This window comes from Scleropages formosus, chromosome 15, assembly GCF_900964775.1.
Source record: "Scleropages formosus chromosome 15, fSclFor1.1, whole genome shotgun sequence".
Classification (NCBI taxonomy): domain Eukaryota; kingdom Metazoa; phylum Chordata; class Actinopteri; order Osteoglossiformes; family Osteoglossidae; genus Scleropages; species Scleropages formosus.
Genome location: NC_041820.1, coordinates 27,742,466 through 27,760,796, shown reverse-complemented (window position 1 = coordinate 27,760,796; position 18,331 = coordinate 27,742,466). Strand labels below are relative to the sequence as shown.

The 18,331-nt window shown below is 44.8% G+C and overlaps 1 protein-coding gene across 2 annotated transcripts in view; it reads left to right on the top strand.

Moving 5' to 3' along the window:
* eif2ak4 (eukaryotic translation initiation factor 2 alpha kinase 4) overlaps positions 1-18,331 on the top strand; it is a 35,549-nt gene that overhangs the window by 1,674 nt on the left and 15,544 nt on the right. For both annotated transcript variants that reach the window (XM_018742184.2, XM_018742185.2), the window contains exons 4-14: positions 1,774-1,947; positions 2,040-2,120; positions 2,758-2,900; positions 3,010-3,119; positions 3,605-3,762; positions 3,960-4,495; positions 5,131-5,246; positions 14,646-14,800; positions 14,938-15,362; positions 17,809-17,977; positions 18,170-18,292. In XM_018742184.2, the coding sequence (XP_018597700.1) occupies positions 1,774-1,947; positions 2,040-2,120; positions 2,758-2,900; positions 3,010-3,119; positions 3,605-3,762; positions 3,960-4,495; positions 5,131-5,246; positions 14,646-14,800; positions 14,938-15,362; positions 17,809-17,977; positions 18,170-18,292 (2,190 nt within the window). The remainder of the gene's footprint in view (positions 1-1,773; positions 1,948-2,039; positions 2,121-2,757; positions 2,901-3,009; positions 3,120-3,604; positions 3,763-3,959; positions 4,496-5,130; positions 5,247-14,645; positions 14,801-14,937; positions 15,363-17,808; positions 17,978-18,169; positions 18,293-18,331) is intronic.

Genomic DNA, 18,331 nt, shown 5'->3' with positions numbered 1-18,331 from the left:
GGAATCCAGGATGAAATATTGCATTGTAGCTAACAGAAAATCAGTCTATCTGAAGAAAAAGGTAATTTAATAAAAGAAAATTACTCAGCTGAAAGGCAGGTCAAGCTATTAGTATTTCAAAGAAGCAAGGGTTACAGACTCGGTGTAGTATATCATGATAAAGAGAAGAAGTTCTCGATTCCAAGGTGGTGTGTGGAAAAAGTGAGTCTGTAGAAGGTGACAGCTGATGAGAATATTGGTAGAAGACCTGGTATTGAGTAGCAGCTCCTTCCACAGCTTAGATGATGGAAGAGAGAATGAATCTGCTTCTCTCATGTGTGCTTGGGGAGAGGGGCACATTATACTCTGTGATACTGATGTGGGCATTTGTCACAGATGTCAGTGGTGCATCTCTCCTGCCTGTTTTTTGTTTTTATTTTTTTTGTAGTCTAGAGGATAAATACTTTGTAAAATCTTTATTGTGAGATGTAAAATTAATGCTGGGAAATCTTGCATCATATCCATATTTTATAAAGTTAATTGCTAGAAGCCTCCATCTTTGCAGTAGCTAGCTCTGGATTTTATTTGTTGATCACTAAATACATTTGAGTTTGTATAGTGCATTTTTGAACTATGTTGTCACAAAATGTGATCTTTTTTCCCGAAGGAATTACAAGAAACAAAACTTTTCTAATGTTATAATTATACTAGGTGAGAAATTTACATTATGAGTACAAGAAGGTATCAACCTTTTTGGGCCAGGTCTTGTAAACAAGGTGGATTTTGGATGACTAAGGTGATAGCAAGATAGTTCCTGCTAGCATTCGATCCTATATCCACAGATTCCATTCCTTTTTTGCCTTGCAGTCTACCAAATCTGCATAGAGTCCATCTATGCTTCACCAGGTCTTGGCTGAGTGGATATTTGGAATGACTGGATATGTCCAGTATATAACATTAATTTTTTAAGGTATATTTTTCAAAAATATTGGCAATTAACCAAGAACATGAAATATTTTAAATATTTAATTGTGATTTTTAACAAAAAAAAAAAAAATCTAAAGTATTGGAATTGTCAAATTTATCATCTTTTGCACTTGTGTTCTCCCTATTATTAAGACTATTGGTAACAACAGAAAAAAATTATGTTTAAAAACAGGCAAGTGTGTTACTGAACATGGTGATTGTGCTTATAATTTATACGGGTTTATGGTTCAGGAATATTTTGCCCTTGGTTAATTTTTTCACTCATTATAAACTTGACATACTGTACTATTCTTGACATATGGTTCTCCTTCATGAAGAACTAAATGGTTAAATGTGGCTGGAGTAGCCATAGTCATTTTTTAATACAAGTTTTTGAATCCTTTGGAGTCTGGATGTGGTATTCCAGAATAGGTGTCTTTTCATTCCAATTTGGAAACTTAGCAGGAGGCAGGACTTGCTCTAACTCAGAGCGAAATTGTTGAATCAGAAGTATGGCAAACCATGATATTTACACCATAGCAGTGAAATGTCTGCAGAATTGTTAGCAGTTCATAAAATATTCTTTCTTTCTTTATGATTTGTGAACCATGTACCTGCGGTAAGTATTTTTACATCGTCTATAACTTGAAAAACATAAGGTGGGCTGAAAGTTGTTTTAAAACTGATTTACTGCATAATACTTGAGGTTGGATAAAGGTTGGGGTTCCTGTCATCTCTCATTGTTCACCTTTGCTTCAGTCAGCCTCACAATTACGTTTCGTTCCCTGACTCACAAATTCTGAGTTAGTGTCTGGTTCTTGTTACCAGGTAATGATATTTGAGCTGGCGGACTTTGTGCAAAGCTTCCTGAGTGAGCATAATGTGCCGCCACCACGCTCTTTCCATGAGGAAATGCTGAAGAATCATCAGCGGCAACAGGAGCGTCTAGCCAAAGAACAGCAGCAGAGGATGGACCTCCAGCGTCAGCAGGAGGAGCAGATGGTGAGAAGTCTGTGGCTTTGCTACTTCTCACTGCTGGTCACAGTTTCCTTATATCAAACCTTGTTAAAGACAAGTGATATTCATCTGTTCAGCAAAATGAGATCTTGGCTGAGATCCAAAGAAGAGAAGAGGAGAAGCGGGAGGAGAAGAAGAGGAAAGAAATTGCAAAACAGGTGTCTGCATTGATTTATTGTCTTCTAGGTTATCTTTTTCTGTATGAGTAATTTTCACCAAATTTCTTTCTGAGAAGGGGAGGCATGGTGAGCAGTACGGTGGCACAGCAAGTAGCGCTGCTGTCTCACAGTGCTCGGGTGGTGTGAGAGGGCGTGAGTTCGATCCCTGCCCAGTCTGTGTGGAGTTTGCGTGTTCTTCCCGTGTCTGCATGGGTTTCCTCCGGGTGCTCTGCCTTACTCCCACAGTCCAAAGACATGCTCTTCCGGTTCACCCGTAGTGTGTAAGTGACGGAGAAAATGTGTTCCACTACTTACTAGATGTAAGTAGTGCATCTAGCAGTGTAAGTCACCTTGGTGAATAAGGTGTTTGGGCTGATAACATTACATAGAGTTCATTGGAAGTCACTTTGGAGAAACATGTCTGCTAAATAAATAACTGTAACTGTAAAAGAGTAACTGCAAAACTGTTCATTGTTTAATAGTAATGGGTCTGAAGGTCCCTTATATGTGTATGCTGTCATGACTACATATGTGCATTTTCAGGTGTTTATGTAAATTGTTAAACAGCTTCGAACTCTCATTAAAGGTGGACTGGTATCAATCAAGACTCTAAGCCTATCCCTTCGTGTTGTAACAGGAACGCTTTGAGAGTGTGGTCCAGACAGCCTCCCAGACTTTGGTGCTGGGACGCTCCTGCTCAAGCGGGGCAACACCAGAGCAGGCCGAGTCTAGGAAAGGGAGCAACAGCCGGCGACGAACCAACTCCAGCAGTCGCCACAGGTGGAAATGGCCTGTAATGTTGTCCACCAGCTCTTAGTTAGCTACCTACTCTGTCCCATGCTTATTTGGTAGAATTGAGTGGTGAAGAATGTTGTTTGTTTAATTCTAGGCGGGACACATATAACTCCAACAGTGATGATGGCTGTCGGCCACCAGAGGTCCTCCGTTTCAGCAACAGCACCTTGGGGGAGCTTACTGTACACACAGGGAGATGGCTAGGTACGGGTTCCCTGAAAGGTGCCTTTTTCATGTCTTTTAGTAATACAATGCAAAATTATTTTGTTACCTTACTACAGCATCTTTGACGCCAGGTGCTTGACTGTGGGTAGGAGAGCATTGCCATCCCTGCTTCATTGTCTTATCAGCATTATTTTCAGACCTTATCTTATTGGCTCTACTGTTTGTTGCAATGCTTTTGGCCAAAATAGAAGCATGCTGTTATATAAAATTATTTGAAAGTTCCTGGCAGCAGTCCAAATCCTTTTCCTTTGGTATTCAGTGTCTTAAATTGTCCAGTGAAATATGATGGAATCCAGTGTCGCTCTGAGACACAATGGTGATTCCCAAAAATGACATTTCTGTGGTATGAAGCCAATGTAAATAAACCACATTCAAAACTAGGATAAAACTGAAAGTCAGAGCATCTTCATTTAATTGTTTGCTAAGGAAGAGGAAGTCTATAAATGTCCTTTTTTCTTCCACAGGTGAGAGTGAGACTCTGGGTCGCAGTGTGTACAATGCCTTTGTGGCATCTACTGGCAGTTTTGCTGTGGTGTATGAGTGGACCCTCCGCTGGAAAATGAAGTTGGGCAAGTTTCTCACCAACCAGGAAAAGGAGAAGATTGAAAAGTGCAAAAAACAGGTGAATAACATACATCAGTGGTATGTCTGAGATTATAAATATTTTTTTTTGTCTCATTAAATAATGGTGCAAGACTTAAGATATGACCTTATTTTCAGAGATTTTATGCTTTTCAAAGGGTTTGTCCAAAGACATTAACAGAAGAAAAATGTTTTCCCTTTACTATTCATTAATTTCTACTTTTGGGCTTTGCCCAGATCCAGGGAGCAGAGAGTGAGCTCAACTCTCTGCTGAAGTTGGAGCACCCACACCTAGTGCATTACATGGCACTCAGCCACCGTGAACTGGAGGACTGCCTGGTGGTGGACTTGTTGGCAGAGCATGTGGCGGGCTACAGTCTGGCCCACACTCTCACTCGTGGCACCCCCCTGCCAGTGGACCGCCTGCGCCAACTTGCTGCTCAACTGTTGGCTGCACTTGACTACCTGCATTCCAACTCAGTGGTCCACAAAAAGCTGACAGCCTCCAGTGTGCTACTGGATGCTGATGGCAACTTGCGACTCACTGACTACAGCTTGTCCAAGCGGCTGGCCGACGTCTGCAAAGAAGATGTTTTTGAGCAAGTGCACGTCCGCTTCTCTGAGGACACTATTCCTACCAAAACTGGCAAGAAGGGTGACATCTGGAGCATGGGCCTGCTGCTGTTGGCACTCAGCCAAGGAGCTGAAGTCAGGGAATACCCTGTGTCTGTACCCAGCAACCTGCCCACTGATTTTCAGGACTTCCTCAACAGGTGAAACCACTGTTAGGCTGGCTTGTGGTTTCCTTATGCATTGTCCATCTCTTTATTGCCACTCACTGGTGATAGAGTGCATGCATGTAATATAAACAGGTTTAAAATTTATCACACACACACACACACACACACATTTTCGGAACCGCTTGTCCCATACGGGGTCGCGGGGAACCGGAGCCTACCCGGCAACACACTGGGCGTAAGGCCGGAGGGGGAGGGGACACACCCAGGACGGGACGCCAGTCCGTCGCAAGGCACCCCAAGCGGGACTTGAACCCCAGACCCACCGGAGAGCAGGACGGTGGTCCAACCCACTACACCACCACACCCCCCCTATAAAATTTATCAATGAAGTGCATATGTTTAATATGCTATTATATCTTGGCGGTGGATTTTGTTGGTCGTCATGGCCGTGTTTGATTATTTCGCTTTTTCTGAGCTTTAGCTACACACTCACCCCTTGCCATATAGGGCATACTCTAATGATAAAGTTGTGGCTTTCATTTAGTTGGGTTAATAGTAGGTGATGTGCAGAAATAAGGAGAAACATCTCAGACAAATGTCTGCGCTGTGAATAAGCAATGTGCTTTGGAAGTCTGACGGGTCGCTGTGTTGCTTTGTATACTGCACAGGTGTGTATGCCTGAATGATGCAGAACGTTGGAACACACAACAGCTCCTGGGCCATTCCTTCTTCAAGCCCCCATCCCCCAGGACACCCTTGCATTGCCAGGATGACAGTCCAGAAGGTGCTCTTCTTACCCTACAAGCATACAGGCTCTTGAACATGTACAGCACTAGCTTTTGCAAGATTTATTTTCACATATGAATGCAGTGAATGTTTAAACACACAAATCCACGCATTCCTCTCATGACGTAATTTCACGAAACAAATGAATCCCCCATTAGGCAAATTTCCATTGTGAAGTGTTGAATTTCCATTATTTCTTATGGAAAAGAACATTAGTTCCAGGATAAAGTGTCACCTGAAATTAAAATACCAAAATAAAGGGTTTTTTAAAATTTATTCTGATATTTTATAAGCGCAAAAACCCATACGTTGTCCGATACAGAAAGCACAATGCATGACCCCATTTTATACAAAAACAATACCCAACACCCCATTAATTTATTAATAAATAAATAAAATGGAATCACAAAAGGTATTGGTATTGCTATGCATGATTGTAATCTCACAATTTATTATGCACTTGATTTGTTGGGTTAGAAACATCTGAGTTACAAATGTTGATCGGGATGTTTCCCAGTTTGTTTTAATTGCACTTTCTTCACATTCTCAAAAATGAAAAATTAGCGTGCATTTTCACTTGCTGCCATTGGATTGCGGGAAAATACTTTAGAAGCTCAAATAGCACAGTGTGAATATGGGGTGCAGGCAACTTCATGAAACAATTTCAGTCAGTGTAATTTTTTTTTTTTACATTTCATTATAGCTATAACCTAGACTTTAACAGGAATTACCCAGCGACTATGTAGAAGTACGTTTGTATTATTATGCTGCTTTGACTGCAAACTTATCAAATATCTGAGTATACCTTGCAACCCCTGGTAAGGACTACGCTGTACACCCCCAGTATGGATACCAAAACCATACTAGAGTGGAAGACATTACCTACCTGCTGAATAGCGCCTACTCCTGCTTGGGCAAGCCAGGCCAGGTGGGGGCAGGTGGTGGCATTGTGGTTGGAGCAGCTGCCTTTGACTCTGGAGGTTGCCAGTTTAATCCCTGCCTCCATCTGTAGTGCCCTTGAGCAAGGTGCTTGCCCTGTGATTGCTCCAGTACCTTCGCCTGGCTGCGTGCCTGGGTAACTAGTTGTGGCCCTGTGATGGACTGGCGTTCTGTCCAGGGTGTCCCCCCCCACCACCTCAACCCTGCGCCCAATGTTTCTGGGATAGGCTCCGTCTCCCTCCGTCCCCAATCGGCACAAGTGGTTGTTAAAATTGGTTGGTTGGTGCACATGGATGAATGTAGACATGCACTTCTGAAATCCTGTACAAGAAAGGACAAAGTCACCTCTGAGTTGTGTCAGGTCTTATGGAGTATAGAGGTCATTATGGCAAATATCAGTTGTATCTGGTGCAGTCTTTTTCACAGTATCCTGTGACAGCAGCATTTCCATAAGTGATGTCAACAGACTCCACTTATCCATCCACCCTATCCATTTTCCAGACTACTTGTCCAGTTAGTCTCGTTGTGGCAATAGGGAGAACAGAGAAGCCCAGACATCCCTGTCCCTTGAAACTTCCTCCAGCTCAACCCGGGGGATCCCCAGCTGCTCCTAGGCCAACTGGGAGGTGTTCTCTCTCCAGCGGGTCCTGGGCCGACCTCGGGGCTTTGTCCCGGTTGACTGTGCCTGCTATACCTCCAAAGGGAGGTGCCCAGGGGTAATCCTTAACAGATGCCCAAACCACCTCAACTGGCTCCTCTCAATGCGGAGGAGTAGCAGCTCTACTCTTGAGTTCCTCTTGGATGGCCAAACTCCTCACCCTGTTACGTAGAGTGAGTCCCACCGCACTGCGGACAAAACTCATTTCAGCTGCTTGTATCCGTTATCTTATTCTTTAGGTCATTTCCCAGAGTTCATGACCATAGGTGAGGGTAGGGACATAGGCCGACCGGTACATGGAGAGCTTTGCCTTATTGCTCAGCTCCTTCTTAACCACTACAGTCCGGAACAGCGACTTCATTACTGCTGCCGCTGCTCCCAGCCTGCAGCGAGCTTGCGCTCCCTTCTCCCCTCACTCGTGAACAAGACCCCAGGATACTTAAACTTCTCCACCTGGGGCAAATTCTCTCCCCTTACCTGAAGGAGGCGTGCCATCCTTTTCTGTGAGAGCCATGGACTCAGACTTGGAGGTGCTGATCCTCATACCAGCCACTTCACACTCGGCTGCAAACTGTTCCAGTGCGTGCTGGAGGGATCCATGTGACGGTGCCAAAAGGACATCATCATCTGCAATAAGCAGATACATCACCTTCCGGTCTCCACATAGAATGCCCTCCTGACCTCGGCTGCGCCTTGGTATCCTGTCCGTTAAAACCACAAACAGGAGTGGAGACATAGTCCAACCTTTGCAGAATCCAGTACCCACATTGAATGGGCTTGACTTAATGCAGAGTATGCAGGGACAGCTCTCGCTCTGTGTGTAGACACCAAATGGCCCACAGTAGTTTCCCTGGCACCCCATACTCCTGAAGCAACTCCCACAGAATTCCTCAGGGAATATGGCTGTAGGCCTTCTCCAAGTCCACAAAACACATGTAGACTGGATTAGCAAACTCCCACACCCCCTCAATTATCTGTGAGGGTAAAAAGCTGGTCCGCTGTTCCACGGCCAAGATGGAATCCCCATTGTTCCTCTTCAATCCGTGGTTCAACTATCGACTGGAGCCTCCTTTCCAGTGCAGTAGACTTTCCTAGGGAGGCTGAGAAGTGTGATACCCTAGTAGTTAGCACACACTCTCCGGACCCCTTTCTTAAAAATAGGGACCGTCTCCCCAGTTTGCCAGTCAAAATCCACTGTCCCCGAGGTCCATGCAGTATTGCAGAGGTGTGTTTGCTGTGACAGCCTCACAACATCCAGGGCCTTAAGAAGTTCCAGGCAAATGTCATCCACCCCTGGTGCTTTGCCGCTGTGGAGCTTTCCAACTACTTCAGTGACTTCCACCAGGGAAATGGACTCTGGTACCCTGGAAACCTGTGGCCCTGTCTCCTTTAAGGGAGGCATATTTCTTGGGTTTAGGAGTTCTTCAAAGTGCTCCTTCCACCTCCCGACAATGTCTTCATTTGAGGTCAGAGTCTCTCCACCTTTGCTGAGCATAGCTTGAGCAAAGCTCCTCTTACCCCTCCTGAGCCGCTGGATGGTTCTCCAGAACCTCTTTGAGGCTGACCGAAAGTCATTTTCCATGGCCTTTCCAAACTCCTCCCATCCTCTGTATGTTGCTTCTGGAATCGCAACCGCTGCCGTCTTTTTTTGCCTTCCGGTACCTATCTGCTGAGTCAGGAGTCCTCAGAGCCAACCAGGCCCTAAAGGCCTCCTTCTTCAGCTTGATGGCTTCCCTCACCACCGGTGTCCACCAGCGGGTTCTTGGGTTACCGCCATGTCTCACCCACAAAATTTTGGCTACAGCTGTGCCTGGCTGATTCCACAATGGAGGTTTTGAACAGAGTTCATTCAGACTCCCTGTCCCCTACCTACTCCGGGATCTGAGAGAAGTTCTCACGGAGGTGGGAGTTAAAATCATTCTAGACAGGGTCCTCCGACAGTTGTTCCCAGCACACCCTCACTATACACTTGGGTCTACCGGGTCTGTCCATCAGTTTTCCCCACCATCTGATCCGGTTCACCACCAGATGGTGATTGGTTGACAGCTCAGCATTTCTTTTTACCAGAACATGTGGCCTCAAGTCAGATGAGACGTCTACAAAGTCAATCATTGATCTTTGGCCCAAGGAGCTCTGGTACCAAGTACACTTATGAGCATCCTTGTGTTCAAATATGGTGTTTGTTATGGACAAGCCATGACTAGCACAGAAGTCCAGTAACATTTCACCATTTGGGTTTAGATCGGGCAAGCAGTTCTTCCCAATCACCCCCCTCCAAATTCCAACAATCATTGCCAACGTGAGCGTTGAAGTCCCCCAGCAGGACTATGGAGACCACCCCCTATCGAGGAGTTTGGTTTCTTAGTCGACATTGTGAGTGGAGGTGAGCCCAACTATATCTAGTTGGTATATCTCAACCTCCTGCACTAGTTCTGGCTCCTTCCCCCCCCCCCCCAGTGAGGTTACATTCCATGTGCCAAGAGCCAGTTTCTTCCACGAGGGTCCACAACTCCACGTTCCCCCCCACCCCCTCCTGCTGTCTGAAAGGCAGTGCACCTGACCCCCATGTTGGACCTTGTGGATGGTGGGCCCACATGGCCCACCCACGTAGCCTTTTCAGGCTGAGCCCGGCCGGGTTATGTGGGCTGCCCGGCCACCAGGCTCTCGCTTAGGAACACTACCCCCAGGCCTGGCTCCAGGGGTAGGTCTTGGTGACCCTCTTCCCGGGCCGGGTACACGTTGTACTCTTAATGTATTTCATGGGGGTTTTTGGATTGTGTTAGTCTGGATCTTCACTCCAGACCTGTTCGCCTTGGGAGACCCTTCTAAGGGCATACTGCTCCTGACAATATAGCTCTGGAGAAGTCCTTCTGCCACGACAAGGCCCCGATCCAGGAAGGGATATCAACAATAACTAAATCAGGAAAACTGACTCAGTTCTAGAAGTGCGGCTGGATGTTAAAATACATACAATTATTTATCTATTTGTACAGCTGGGTGAGGTGGGCGCGGTGGCACAGTGGGTTTGGCCGGTGCCTTGCTGTGTGGCAGGTCTGGAGTTCGAGTCCTGCTTGGGGTGCGGTGGCCCTGTCTCTCTCCCTGTGTTTGCCTTCCCCCTCCATGCAGAGGAAGGACCTGGCAACCCACCTCTGTTTCCTCCCTTGACTTACCTTGAAAACCATGCGAGTGGTCGCCTTCGACTTGGCACTATTACTATGGTAATACCACAGCTGGGTAATTTTTATTGGAGCAAGGTCACAGGTTGTCCGTTCCAGAGTTTTTTGACAGAAAAGGGAGGAGGGAGTTCTGGACTGATCCAGATAGTGTTTCTTTAACAGAAGTGAAATGAGGGCAGTTTTGAAGGGAGATGGGAGATTTCCGGCTTTGTGAGTAGCAATGGACTGGGACAGAGAGAAGTTGAAGGACTGCAAAAGCGACAGAAGGCCAATTGCATGAATGTCCTGATATACAGGTTGCAGCCACCCAGGAGAATCAACGGAGTGCTCTCCTCTAGGAGAGAGCTCAACAACATATCAGTGTCATCCAGAAAGCGGCCGGCAGGGCCAGGAGGGCTATAGAGGACGACTACAATGAGTGTGATCAGAGCAGTGATGGAGATGACACTCACTTCAAAAGAGGACAGGTCAGGCAGGTGTAGAGGGAGAACAGAATATTACTGCTGACGGAGAGATCAGCAAGTCCATATCTCCAGTTCTGCTAGAGAAACATGGGGTGTGGGAGAACGAGTAGTTTGTGGAGAAGGCTGCAGGTGTGGCTGTGTTATCTAGGGTAATCCAGGTTTCTGTCAGGGCTAGAGCAGCAGATTAACAGTTCCAGAGTCCCATGAAGAGGCTGAAACAGGATGGAGAGCTTGGTAGATGGGTTCATGACTTGGTAGGATAAAAAAGGTTGCTGTAGTAGCAGGAGCGTCTGAGTCTCTTGACGGTGATGTTGCACAGTTCGATTGCCTTTAATGTCAGATATGTTTGATGCATGATCCTTCACAGAACATGATGTTGGTGGCAGAAGTCATGTAGTGGCAGAGGCCTCCCTTGGTGGACTCCCACAGGTAGACTCCCTTGTCTTTGCACCTTGAGGCTACCATTGCTGCTATGCGTCACCTGTTGCAATTTGAACCTGACTAATTCACATTAGCTGAGAGCCAAAACCGAAGCCACTCTGTGAACATAAAGAAAACAAACAAAAGGGTAGCACTATTGATCTAAACAGCTGAGCGACACCCAGTCTACAGTACAGGACACAATTTAGATTTCAAGTTCAAGTTTCAAGTTTATTGTCATAGATACAAGTACCATGTACCATGAAAATCTTCCTGAATGCTTCTCCACAGACTATGGCAAAGACAATAGAAATACTGCACAAACAAAACAGTGTCAATGACAGTAAATAACAATAGCAGCAATGATAGCAATAACAATAAATAATGGTAACAGTGGTAACAATAATGCCGGTTGACAGAGAACTCAGAACGAGAGAATGAGAATGCTTAAAGTGACAGTGTAATTTACCAATGTGCTTGGGTGGAGCAGTCCAACTCTAGTTACTTAAGGTGGCACATTGGTTAGTGTTGTATAGTCTTAGAACAGTGGGGTAAAAGCTGTTCCTGTACCTAGCTATGCGGGTTCGAATAGACCTAAGCCATTTTGCAGATGGCAGGGAAGAGAAAAGTGCCCGCGCGGGGTGACTATGATCTCTCATGATGCCCATCGTCTTTCTGAGGCAGCGTGTGGTGCAGGTGTCCTCGGCTGCTGGTAGCTGTGTGCCGATGATTTCCTGAGCTGTTTTGACCAGCCTCTGTAAGACTTTCTTGTCCTCCACAGCACACCTGTAGAAAGTGGTGAAGACTGTAGTGGACATCCTGACTTTCTTCAGATGCCTGAGGAAGTTGAGGCGTTGATGGGCCTTTTTGATGGTTGATGCTGTGTGCTCAGTCCATGTGAGTTTGGCAGTGAGGGTGACCCCGAGGAATTTGAAGCTGTTGACCCTCTCTACCATGTCCCCTCCTACGTAGATGGGTGCCTGAACCGTATCCTGTTTCCTGACGTCAATCGCCAGCTCCTTAGTTTTACTGACATTTAGAGACAGGTTGTTGTCCTGGCACCACTCTGCCAGGAGCCTCACCTCCTCTCCGTAGGCCGTCTTAATCGTTGTTGGTGATCAGACCCACAATGGTGGTATCGTCAGCAAACTTTATGCTGGTGTTGGAGCTGTGACTGGTCACACAGTCATGTGTGAACAGGGAGTATAGCACTGGGCTCAGGACACTTCCCTATGGAGTGCCAGTGTTGAGGATCAGTGGGGAGGAGGTATTACTGCCAATCCGCACACGCTGGGGTCTGTTGGTGAGGAAATCCAGGATCCAATTGCACAATGCAGCACTCAGTCCCAGCCCTAGTAGTTTCTGGATCAGCTTGGTTGGGATGACAGTGTTAAATGCTGAGCTATAGTCTACAAACAATAGCCTTGCATAGCAGTTTTTATTATCCAGGTGAGACAGAATGGTGTGAAATGTGTGTGATATCGCGTCTTCAGTGGATCTGTTGTGGCGGTAGGCAAACTGCAGTGGGTCCAGAGTGTATGGGATGGTGTCCTTAATGTGTCCCAGCACCAGCCTCTCAAAGCATTTCATTGCAGTGGGGGTCAGTGCCACTGGGCAATAGTCATTAAGGCAGCTCACTTTGTTCTTTTTAGGAACAGAGATGATGGTGGTGTTTTTGAAACAAGTAGGTACAGTTAAGCTTTTTAAGGAGCTGTTAAATATGTCCGTGAAGACAGTAGCCTGCTCTCTGCATGTTTTTAAACTCGCCCTGAAATTCCATCCGGTCCAGCAGCTTTGCGGATGTTGACTCGGCTAAAAGTTTTTCTCACGTGTGCCGCAGAGACGGTGAAACCGGCGTTCTCATGTACTGTGGGGATTCGCTGTGGGGGGTCTTTGTTCTCGAACTCGAAGCCGCCATAAAACGCATTCAGTTCTTCAGGGAGAGACGCAGCGGCACCTGTCAATGACCGCCTTTGTGGTTTGTAATCCGTTAATATTTGGATTCCCTGCCACAGCCTACGTGCCTCTTGAGTGCAGTTGAACTGTGATTCCACCTTCCTGCTATATTCCAGTTTTTCGCTGGCGATGGCTTTGCTCTAATGCTAAGAATTGCGTCTAATCGCACTGTTTCATATATTTGCAGAAGTTTTCCTTGCACTCTGAGAAACTACAGAATAAATAAGATCAGTGACTGCGCAAATGCAAGACAGATGACTTGTCTATGAGCAGAACTGCACAATAAGAACGTGTATTGAGATATAGTGGTAGCAAACAAACTTACACAAATGACAAACTACAGCGACGATCCACCAGCACAAATATAATGCGTACTGCATATTTGTATCTGTATGCAAGTATCTCCTCCTGTTGGTTTAATTCAGTTTTTGTATTGTTCTTGGAGAATTCATCACTTTGTAGAAAAGCAGCTACTAACTGAATAAATGTAAAATGATGCGGATATGGAACTGTCTGTTATAGACAATGGTTCACTTCCTCTGCATGTCATTTTGGTTATACAAAAAGGAGCACATTCAGCAACACTCTGTCCAGTTGTGATGTTGAAGGTAAATTCTACCAGCTCCCATCAGATTCTTATGCTGCCAGCTTGGTGACTTCTGAATGATTGAGTGGTGTTAAGCTTGCTCTGTGCTCTCTCACCACCTCATTTTACCTGCCCTCTCTTATGTATAAATATGTTTGTATATTTATTTTTTAAAATTATTTATCTGTTTTGTCACTTATGTGCATACACAATCTTGTTGCATGAATGTGTAAGAGAGAAATTTCCCTCTGGTACTAATAAAGTTTTTCATATATTCATTCACTTATGTAGTATCCTTGAGCAAGGTACTTGCTCTGAATTTCTCCAGTACAAATTACTGTGCTGTGTAAATAGGTAAATCATTTTAAGTTGCTTAGCACTGTAGTTTTCCTTACTGTCTGTAGAGGAAAATAAAAAGCTAAATTACTTAATTAATCAACCTGAAGCTATTTAAGTATGGGATGCATGATGGCACAGCAAGTAGTGCTGCTGTCTCACAGCGCCTGGGTGGTGCAAGAGGACGCGGGTTCGATCTCCCCCTTGGTCTGTGTGGAGTTTGCATGTTCTTCCCGTGTCTGCATGAATTCCCTCTGGGTGCTCTGGTTTCCTCCCGCAGTCCAAAGACATGCTGTCCAGGTTCACCCGTAGTGTGTGAATGTTAGAGTGAGTTCCACTGATGTATGGATGAGTGACCCATTGTAAGTAGTGTATCTAGCAGTGTAAGTCACCTTGGTGAATAAGATGTGTGAGCTGATAGCAGCACCACACAGAGTTCATTGGAAGTTGCTTTGGAGAAAACATCTGCTAAATAAATGTAATGTATTTCAGTTGTGATATTTACTGAATCATGGGGTGTGTTAGGTTGAGGTTGTCAGTGTGATAAAAAGTTTGTACATTAGTTGGTTTTGTTGTAGTGTCTAGTGTCTCTGTGTTTCAGAGTGGAAGCTGTAGCAGCCAGTGAATAAAATGCCTTTCTGAAAGTAGGGTAACCAGGTAACAATTCTGTTCTGAATAAATCTTGTTGTATGAAAAAGTTGTATCTATTTTCGTAAGTCATTGTAGTGGTTATTTTGTGGTATGGAGTTCTTTTGAGTGCACACAAATGCACCTGATTTTCTTCTGTCTTTCCTCTAGAATCCGTTGTCTCCATTTTCAGTCATTTCTTCATGTCAACTGGTGGTCTGTTGTCCATTCACAGATGCTGGCGATGACTTTGCTTCCACTATATTCCCTCGTAATCGAAATCTGAATGCTCCCTTCAGCACTGAGATTCAGAAGCAGTTCTCCCGTTACTACAATGAGTTTGAAGAGCTGAAGCTCCTAGGGAAAGGGGCATTCGGAGCTGTTATTAAGGTGAGTCTGTTTTTCACGTTTATTCAGTGGATGTGACTTTAATTAAACTGTTAAATATACAAAGCAATATTTTAGGAACAGGTCTTCAGTTTAAGGCTGTCATGATGCTCTTCTTTATGCCCTTGGGGGTCTACCAGGTTCAGAACAAACTGGATGGTTGTTACTATGCTGTGAAACGGATACAGGTGAACCCAAGCAGCAAGCAGTTCCGCCGGATCAAAGGTGAGGTGACTCTGTTGTCACGATTAAACCACGAGAACATTGTCCGATACTACAATGCCTGGATTGAGAGGCATGAGAAGCCATCCGTGGGTGTGCTGAGCAGTGACAGCTCTGAGCCCCAGAGCTCCCCAGGGAAGTCACCCCGGCATGAGTCACGGAAGCGCAATGAGCTGGACATGCCAGATGATGTAGAGGCTGAGGCTCCCCCGCCCACGCTTGCCAGCTCTGTCGAGTGGAGTACGTCCATCGAGAGGTCTTCCAGTGCTAAGTGCAGCGGTGCAGACCTGGATTCCAGTGATGAAGATGATGAAGAGGAGGATGTCTTTTGCCCCTCATTCCTGTGAGTGATGCACCATGTGATGGTAGTGATATATAATTTACATTCTTTTACTCCTGCAGCGGGGGTGCAGTGGCGCACTGGGTTGGACCACGGTCCTGCTTTCCGGTGGGTCTGGGGTTCGAGTCCCGCTTGGGGTGCCTTGCGATGGACTGGCGTCCCGTCCTGGGTGTGTCCCCTCCCCCTCCGGCCTTACGCCCTGTGTCACCGGGTAGGCTCCGGTTCCCCGCAACCCCGTATGGGACAAGCGGTTCTGAAAATGTGTGTGTGTGTGTGTGTGTATACTCCTGCAACCGTACTTCACCTTTACAGGCAGCCCCCGAATTACGAACAACTTCCGTTTCCTCAATCTGTCTTTTAAGTCGTATTTTGACGCAAGTCGGAACGGTTATGGATGGTGGGTATCTAATGTCAGTTTTTCAAATGTTTGATGTAGTATATCGCATATTGTGTACCTTTCTATGGATAAAAAACATTAAAGAAACACTTCGGATACATTAAAACATCTTTAATATAGCAATACAGTAATAATAATATGGTGATGATAATGTAATAATTAACTACAGTATTTATAATAGAGAGACAGAAAGAGATAATAATAAATGTTAATACTGTGATGATGAACAGAGGACACGGAGGAGGCTGGACCCAAGTGCAGGATCGTTTATTCAGAATCAAAGGAGTAGATGTGTTCTCATGGTCGGGGACGGGCGAATGGTCAGTCGATCGGCAAACTGAACAGAGGCGAAGATCCGAAATTGTGGTCGAGGGACGAGGCAGGCTGTGGAACAATGGGAGACAGGACTTGTAAGAGCAGAGCGAGAGAGGTTTGTCTTATCTACTTATCTGGAGTGAGATTCCCCAACTGGGAAGAAGTCTTTTGTAGCCGAATGATCTTTCTGAGAGAGAGAGGGCGGGCGTGTAAAACATTAAAGAAACTATAATGTTCGCTTTTCCATTGTTTGGCGTTTTACCTTTCGGTTTACTGTTTACTCTTTACTTTCAATCGTTTGATCGTTTCCTTTTTCTTGGATGCATCACCATCACTTGCATCACATTTACACTTTGGTGCCATGATTAGGAGGATAAAAACAAAAAATTAAAGCCAAATAGAGTAATGCAAGACACTGTTAACAGGAAAAGAAGTAAGTCTGTCCTACCTCGAACTCGTGCATTTTGTTGCACATCACAAAGTACCGCCCGTTTATTATTACGAACCATTGTATGTACAGTAACTTGAATTTTTAATATAATAGGCTTAATTATGAAGTTTTCATTTGATTGTTATTTAAGGGTGACAAAAAAAAAAAAAATCAATTTCCACGATTCATAAGTACCGGTTGTGCATAAGTCGGACGTTCGTAACTCGGGAACTGCTTGTATACAGTTTATGCTGCAGTGGTAATCCTGGTGCCTCATACTACCTGGGCTGTGTGTTCAGGTGTAAATTCAAATCTCGCTCAGATTGTGCAGAGTCTGCAAATTCTCCCCATGTTTGCAATCCAAAAATATGTGAAAGAAAGCAGTGTAAACCACTTCTGTACCCTTCTTTATCATGAAAACCAGCACAAGTTGTCCCGGACTAAGATTCAGTTTATAGGGAAACCGGAATCAGAAAAGGTTGCTGGTGTTAGATATGTTGTCAAAATGTCTAGGTGTAGAGGGAGAGAGAGGACCCTTTGACCAAACCTCAGTGCCTACCTTCCACACAAAAGGAAATCCATGCACCATGGAAACTGGAGCAAATACAAAAGAAACTAGATGTTACTATACTTGTTTTTGTTAATATGTCATTGGTATATTTGAGACTACTACAGAAACTACCCAACAAATAAATAGAGGTACTGTATGTTTGTATTACTAAGCTTTTTGACTACAAACTTGTGTTTGAACAGCATCTTGTTAAATTGTTTTTATAAATGCATCAGTTGCTTTTTATGGCCAGTGTTGTCAAGTTTACCATATGATGCCCACCCAGTATTTAAGAAACACTTTTATTTTTCCCCTATGTGGTCTTCCCCGTTGTTGCATTCTCCCGTGGCACCTGGTGCTGGAACACTGCACTGTCCTGTGTGTGTACGGCATAACAAAACACTTTGAATAGAAGGAATACGGGAACACTTAAGTTTGTGTGAGCTGTACAACATGGAATCAATATGTCTTATAGCAAATTTTCTGTTAATTTTTGCTTTATCTGATGTTTGCAGTTGCATCTAACTCATGAATAGATTAGCCTGTATTATGTTTTTATTGATTGTGATGTAGTGGGCGAGCTTACAGTTCCAAAATATGATCCAACTTCCTGTTCCGGTTGCATTTGTCAGTTGAGGTAGAAGTGTATGAGCAGAGGTCTACAGATTCCTATTGTATTTAGGTTATAGTTGGTTTCCTTATACTGAACTTAAATGCTTTATAGCAATATTAATAGCTGAGTTATATGTCTTCACAGTCCCTGCAGCAGTGATTCTGAGAGTGACATTATATTTGACAATGGGGATGGCAGCAGGGACAGCCTCTCTCCAGAAAACGATGAGAAGAGCAAAGGAAAAGAGGCTGCAACTGCTGAGAGCACAGACACAGAGTGTCTGCTTCTGGTTGCTCATTATCTGTACATACAGGTGGGCTAGAATTTTTACTTGCAAGCATTACTTCCACCTTGATGGACAGGGTTTCCTCATAGATTTATTTGACTCCTTTATCCAAGGCAAATTACAATTTTATGGAATTTTACAATCATTTCCACTGGGAACCTTCAGTTAGTATGATAATGACTCTACCCACTACACTACTTGTCCCTTTCTCTGTTACAGATGGAATACTGTGAAAAGAGCACTTTAAGAGACACAATTGACAAGGGCTTGTATTTGGACAGCAGTCGCCTCTGGAGGCTGTTCCGGGAAATCCTGGATGGATTGGCATATATCCACGAGCAGGTTAGCTGTCTTCTAGAGAAAGCATGCCTCCCCTACTGG